At 31.7% G+C, this 7,841-nt stretch overlaps 1 protein-coding gene across 1 annotated transcript; it reads left to right on the top strand.

Moving 5' to 3' along the window:
- The first annotated feature begins 200 nt into the window (after positions 1-200).
- On the top strand, positions 201-1,283 carry LOC132746215 (cerebellin-1-like). Its single transcript, XM_060735293.1, has 2 exons — positions 201-496; positions 865-1,283. The coding sequence occupies exons 1-2, from the start codon at positions 274-276 to the stop codon at positions 1,254-1,256; spliced, it is 615 nt and encodes a 204-aa protein (XP_060591276.1). The 5' UTR covers positions 201-273; the 3' UTR covers positions 1,257-1,283.
- The last annotated feature ends 6,558 nt before the right edge of the window (positions 1,284-7,841 follow it).

The following is a 7,841-nucleotide window of genomic DNA, read 5'->3' as shown; positions in this document are numbered from 1 at the left end:
ATTATTATAGCATCGATATGTGGAAGGTTAATCAGTTTTTAAGAAGATGGAAGAATTATGAGAGATTTTTTTTATCTTATCTTAATCATATGGCATACTGGGGATGACCCCTTAAATGGCTGCCAGGGGAATATAAATTGTTTCCATTGGGACTTCACCTTATTCAGATATATACAACCTTATCTCCATCTGTCACTGCCCTATGACATACATATGTTATCATTCACAAGTGTTTCATTTAATTAAAAAAAGTCGGATAATTCAAATGTTAAAATGGGCTCTTTTAGTAGATGTATCATTTTTGTTATTGTAACTTCGGTGACTTTGTTTAGTAGTTGTGCTGCCACAGGAGCCGAGCGCCCAAAAAGAATTCTTCTAGACGATAACTACTACACCATCATTAATGAACTTCACAATTTGTCTAAAGCAGTTGAGACACTGACGTCCGAGAACGCTAGGCTAAGTCAACAAGTTCAGGATATAAAAGCTGTAAAAGGTTTGCGAACTAAATTATTTGATTTACAGCTTTTAAGTCATTATATACTTTAATCATACTTTTTCGGGAAATTAAAAAGGAATGAATTGTGTAAAGCAACATAAAAGGTGTTCATAATTCAGAGGTAAATAATTGATTTAAGTAAGAAACAAACATTATGTTGATCACAACAAAATGTAACGGGATTTTTAACTCCCATTTCAACAATCTCTAGAGTGCTGGGTGCCAGAACTAAATAAATATCGATTAAAATGTTCACAAAATGACCCTTCTTTCAATTATTAGGTTTTGGATATTCGTTTTGTATTTAATAGTTGTTTAAGGCTCATATTAATGAAGGCATCTTTCCTTGTCCAAATTTGTTTCAGGGGTTGCGTTCAAAGCATCATTGACAACCTCAATTACTAACGGGCAGAAACAAGTGGTAATCTTCAATCAAGTAGAGCTAAACATCGGCAATGCTTACAATGTTCTTCACGGTAACTTTCTCGCCCCAATCAATGGCACATACCTATTTTCAATATACGCTTGCAGTCAAAATGCCCATGTTATTGTCCTTGACTTAATGTTGAATGGTTCATCAGTAAATCACCTTCTGGCTGGCGACCAAGATTATCACGCATGCAACTCCAACACATTAATCACGGAGCTAAAGAAGGGAGATGACGTGTTTGTGTCAGTGGGAGATGGAGATTATTTAAAGGCACACGGACCTTACGGATATCCATATTTTTCTGGTGTGTTATTCAGTGCAAGTTAATTGTTTCAATAAAAAACTGATGGTTTATTTTTGATTTGCGTGTTATATTTTGAGACCGGTATGTGTGTGTTTTTTCTTGTATGTAACGTTTTTGTTAAAACTGTCATTATGCAAAATGGTTTAATCATCGAAAACCGTCTAGCTAACGACTAAGACTATGTTTCGTGGTACAAAATGCCATCTTATTCTGTATACCATATTTGTCTGGTCACACTTTATACTTCAGATTAATTAAGGTCTTCAGATTACATCAACCTATATGTCTATAGTTTGAGTCCATTGAAGGAGTTTTTTCATGCTGTGTAAAATGTTTTACACGCTTAAACATCTAGCTTGCTTTTCTGCAATTTGAGGTTAAAACAACCATTTTGTGTCTGCAAATAATGTTTGAAATGTTTTGAAAATTTAATTGAAAGTAAGAAAATGGCTTTTAAATGAGATGCAAACCCATGGACCTGGTCACAGTAAAAGGTCATTTATCAAACATTTGAACTGCATTAAAGATATCAATTATATTTGGGTAATTTACATCATATGGTTTTGCAAAAATGAAAAGAAATTGTAAAGGTATCAGCTCAAAAAAAGAAAAAACACACATACAAATTACTGTTTATCGCCTGAGCCTACTTTTATCATTAAATTTGATTTCCGTGTAAAGTAAAAAATCATGTGGTACTATTTAATTACAAAGGTTAAGAATTTATCAAGCTTTAAATAGTAAACAAAATGTATCTTTATCCTCCAGATAAAATAAAGTTTAAAAATAATTCTTACAGTTTCCAACACATTTAACAGTACAACCTTTATCACAATACGCAACAAAATGATTGAAGCTTTAATTTTATAATAGGGCAAGTAATATACGTTAATTGAATGCCACCGCTCTTTGTTGATTTTTGTTTTCATATCTTATAATTCTACATTGGAATTTCCTTAAAACACTCATACAAGCTATTGATAAATATATAAAAGTACAATATAAAATACGCTCATTTAATACATTTAGGCAATATGATTATGTTTATAAGCCTGAAAGTTAAGATTGATATTGCAACAATTAAAAGCTTAGATCAACAAATTAACATAAACGTGTACAAGATATTTATGTCGGTCAATCGAAGTAAAATTGCTTTACAATAGCACATTTCACAAGGTCAAAAAGACATATTACATCCAATGAAAATATAAAAATTGACTTTTTACTTTTTTGACCGAAAAAAAAATCATAAAAATTCTATTCAAAAATTCTTGTGTTAGATATTTGTTCGATCAACTAAACAAAATTTCTTATAATTAATTCTTAAAGAGGAATTTTAATCATGTGTTTTTTCTGTTCGGTCGACTGGACAAAATGTCCTATACAGGAATTCTTAAACGGGATTTTCATATCATTTTGTTTTTCTTCAGTCAACTGAACAAAATGTCAATGATATCTTTTCATTTAAAGTTTTCCCCTATCCAATGGTATGTGCTATTGTATAGCAGTTTTGTTCGGTTCACCGAACAGAATGTCTTATTCGGGTATTCTTGAACAGGAACTCTATCTCTGTCTTTCTTGTTCGGTCGATCAAACAAAATGTCAATTTTTATGTTTTTCATCGGATGTAACATGCTTGAAAATAGCGGACGAGATACACTAAATTCAGAGATTGGCTGAATACCACCAAATTCATTTTTATTACAAAATGCCTACATTTACTCATTATTTACAAACTATAAAAATCTGATTTAAATATTGAATTTTTATGCTTGCAGATTGAGTCATTAAATCACAATGTCTTTCCGTGTCATAGATAGCACCTATAATTTCATATTTACTATAAACGTCCTTTCGTACATGTAATCTGTAACATAGTTATTTTATGCTTTCCAGATGTAGTGAGTAAACCTCGACAATTAAAATTTAACTGTTAAGTTAAGATAGTGTAGCTCTCATATTTAGGACTGCCAAATAAATTAGAATTAATGCTTAAATCAAATTCATTTTAAATTAAATTGAAACCAATGAATTTTATAATTTAGCTACAATTTTCTCACTTTCATTACACTTGAATCCTAAAATTGTGATTTCCATTTAACATACTTAAAATTAATGACAAAATGACATTTCTGAATGTCAATTCTATTGAAATGCCATTTTATGTCAAAAGGTTGTCATTTTACTTGGTACATGCACTTCTAAATTGGTTAACTTTTGTAGGTACAAAACAAATTTCTTCATATTGTGATGTGTATGATATTAAGAAGTTTCTACTTTAGTGAGTTGCATTGTACATCGCACATGTTTATTCAACGGATTTTCTTGTTTATCTTACCATCTAAATTAAATAGAGGATATTTGTTTGTTTGTGTGTAAGATGAAATTTTATTTAATCGAGTGGGCTTTAAAAACAGTATTCTCACGAGTGGCTACGCCACTCGTGAGCATACTGTTTTTAAAGTTCACGAGATGAAATAAAATTACATCTCACACAACAAACAAACAAATTTTCTTTTTATTTTATGCTTAAAAACAAGTTAAAACGAAATTTCCATAATATTAACGTTAATATTAAAATCTGTTTTCCCCATTGAGAGCCCCATTTAGTCGGAATTAAATACAAGTCTTGAGCTGAAAAATAAGTTCGACAATCAACGTTAAATGACGGTGATATAATTCATTTTATTAAAAAAAATATGCATGTTCGCTTGTTTTAATAATTAAAGCAAACAATTCTTGTCGGAGAACAAGTCTAACCGTCCATCCAAATTTCTGTTACTTATTGCGAATTTATATAAGACCTGGCTTTGTTAAATGTAAGCGGCAGCCATTTTTTAAAGTTGTGTATTTCACGGGAGGAAAATAATTGTGTTTGATTTTGAGGGATATCATTTGGATTTTTTAGTCATACACCTTTTAAAAAGAAAGAAAACTTATTTGAGGATTGTAACAGACAAAAAATAAGTGTTGACAGATGTGAAAACATTCAAAAACCACTAGGAAAATGAAAAACTTGGAAGCTGGCTCAGGAACGCTGGGTTGTTTACTTATTCTTCGACTGGTGGCTGTCATTGCTTTTCAATTTTTCATAAAGCAGATGGCAGTTATTGCTCGTCGGATACTTTAATATGCCGTAATGTCATCAAGAGCAGTTTTGCCTGTGGAAGGAATGTATTTTTCAGACTGTAAAAATGAAACAAAAAAATTGGAGACAAAATTTGGTGATTTGAATTTGAATGAATAGAAGTAAATTTTTTTATTACTTTTGACATTTATGTTATTTATCATTTTCAGCTTTGCTTTTTCTTTAAACAGCCTGACATTGTCAGAATTGTCAGTAAAAATAAAATTGAGGTACCACATAGGGGAAAATCTTAAAAAAGTTGTTTCGTCATTGAAAAGTGTGAAATTATATTTGATAATATGTGAAATTATCAAATATAATGTTCACGGATAAATCAGTAATCCACTGAAAAGCATAAAATAAACTACAGTCAAACTTGTATTAAGCGACAGCGCAAGGGAAACACCCAAAATGGTCGCTTAATGAAACGGTCTCTTAAGAAAAAGCATGATATAAAAGTCAAAATTTACAAATGACATCTTTCTTATGCGGTGGGAATGTTTAACAACTTCATTTTTATATAAATGTTGAATAATTAGTACGTTCGATAATCTGTAAAAAAATAACTTTCTGTTATTTATTTACAAAACAGTTTTGATTCATTATGTACATGTTTGACATTTGTTCCAGATTTTTTTAACTTCTCCGTTGCTTTTCCTTGTCTCCAACACGAAAACCCTATTAGTGAGGATGTTTTTCTGTCGTGCATTTTTCATTCGAAATAAACAAAATACATCTAATTTAATTACTGATCAAGTTCAAGGTCAATTCAATGCAGTCTAATTGTCAACAAGCGAAGCGTATACACCACATAAGTAGGGGCGGAGCGTTGCATTGTTTAATCGATATTATTGGATAATACACGTCACGCGTATACTGCTTACGCTAAAACGGTTTGGGAAATAGAGATTTTCACACATTTATTTGTTGTGTTTTGATTGTTGACACATGTGACATTACGAGGCGGCGTTGTCTAAAATCACAATTACTTGACAGGTAAAAGTGGTCGTTTAATGAAAAGGTTGCTCTCAATTAGGTGACTAATTAGCGGTCGCTGGTCGCGTTGAGCAAAAGTCGCTTAATACATTAAAAACATAGAGAGAAAATGATCGGGGGGAATTTAAAGTGGTCGTTTAAGACAAAAGTCGCTTAATACACGTGGTCGCATGGGCAAGTTAGACTGTATACTCATAAAGTGATAAATTGTCTTATCACCAAATATTAGAACTCAAAGGCGAAAGGCTAAATATCATTAGATTTATAACGACAAAGAATTGATACTTACTTGCTTCATAAGGTTCATAATAACGTCGGCTACACCCTTGCAAACAGAATTTACCTTGCCGTTGACTTACTTACATAAGTTTCTGAACACTTGTAATAGAGTAATTGCAAAGTGGTCAAGAATTCTGCTTTTCAACCCGTGGAGCACGAGTACAAGCCCTGCTTGGGTCACGGCCATGTACAAGTTAGTTTACGGAATCGAACATGAAAGTTGTTAAAATTAGTTGCAAAAACATTTTTTATAAAAGAAATATTAATTGAACTAAAACTTGGAGCTCATTTTGTGTGGAATTAGTAACATGGGGTACATTGAACCATCATGTATACATTATGAAAATGTCAATGAATAGGAATAATAGTTTTGTTATCGACTATTTCGATCAGTTTCCGGATAGGCTATAATCAAGAATAATTGGCGAAGTCAAAGGAGCAGCAAAATTTCGGTACACGGTTCACTCCGTCATGTTATAGCTTTTGGTGATCCTGTAGCTATAATGTTTACTGTGACTATTTTTCGAAACATGGTCCAGTAAAATCCTTAAAAAAAAGAAACATCAATTTATACAAATAAAAGGATTAAAACCTGAATAATTTTGATTTGTTTGATTTAGGTTTTACGTCACACTGACACAGTATAGGTCATTTTGCGACGTTCCAGCTTTGTTGGTGGAGGAAGACCTTTGGTGCCCTTCCGTGCATTATTTCAGGCACGAACGGGCACCTGAGTAGAACCACCGACGTTCCGTAAGATAGCTGGATAACTTCCTCACATGAAATACTGTTGGTAGTGTTAAATGTAACGCAAATGATATTTAACCTTGTGCCGATTTGACCATCCCCGATGTTTATAAATTGTTAAATTAAAGCCGCATTTGAAGTGGAGCATGTGCATGACATTTTTTAGAATGCTTCAAATGATTTTCGGCTTAAAATGAGATTCATTGATTTCAATATGACACGCGAAAATTGATGCCACCAGCGATCATTCTCAACACTATAATGGCCCCTACAATTATTTTAAATATTATCTTAAATCAACGAAATTATATGTGGCTATTCTAATGTTTTTATGCTGTAAAATGTAAGCATTTCAACGACACAAACGCCTTTTACTTGTAATAAATAATGTTTCTGTTACACACTTTCCATTTGTATCCGTTTCGTATTAATTCACAATTAGCCACATCTCATTAGCATTGTTTGTATGCATACCAACACACTCTAGTAATGTAGTAGCTTCACATATATTTAACAAATATGAAACATGGTTACAATGGTGAACATAATAAGAATGTTAAATTATTCAATGGCACAGGAAGAGGTAAGCAGTTACCGGTAAACAATATTTTAAAGCATGCGATCATGGCGGCATTCTTTACCTCATTTGTTTTGTTAAAGGCACATTATCTTTCTTTATTTTTCTAATTCTTTGGAAAGGTCAAACATGTTTTAGTAATGTTATAACTGTAAATTTAGAGAACATTAAATGTTTACGACTAAAGACAGCAGAGATGAATTACTAATAATGTACCTTAAGGGTAGCAAAATGTAAACAAAGTAGTATTTTTAAATCAATACAAAATAGTTATTCGCTATTATAATTATACCGATTGCCAAATGAGTTAAAGAAGCAAACGGTTGTTTATTTAAGGAGCAAAAGAGAATCTTTTGGAAAATATAACAAGGTTTAAAACATTTTAAAGTTTTCGGGAAATTGAATTTAAGCAATGGACATTCAATGTAAAGACACTTCTATTGTTGCCTTTTTTAACTTTTAGCCTTTTTGCGGCAATTTAATCTACAAATGCTATCAGTGCAATCCCAGATAACCCTGAAACAATCTACGACTTGTGATTATAGTCGACATTGTTCGCTATCCTAAAAACGATAAGAATTTATATTTATAATTGAAGATTGGGTGTGTCAAGATTGCAAAATAGACAAGTCAATAAAGGGTTTTTAGCGTGGCTAGGTTTAAAATTACAATATGAGTGTATGTTAATGCAATTGTAAATAAAACAGTTTGAAATAAACAATTCATACAAAAGCGAGCAAACCAATTGATAAACATCTCACTAATATAAGTTGTTATTTCATTGCTATTTTCAAGAGACACTTGAAATTCTTTGTTATAGAATTACTTACAATCCTTAAAGTAAAGTGTATACACAATTACTTTGTTTTCAGCGTCTTTTGT

Source organism: Ruditapes philippinarum, unplaced genomic scaffold (assembly GCF_026571515.1).
Source record: "Ruditapes philippinarum isolate M1 unplaced genomic scaffold, ASM2657151v2 ctg17039_1_1_1_1, whole genome shotgun sequence".
Lineage (NCBI taxonomy): Eukaryota > Metazoa > Mollusca > Bivalvia > Venerida > Veneridae > Ruditapes > Ruditapes philippinarum.
Note: the sequence above shows the minus strand (reverse complement) of the source record. Positions and strands in the feature narration are given on the sequence as shown.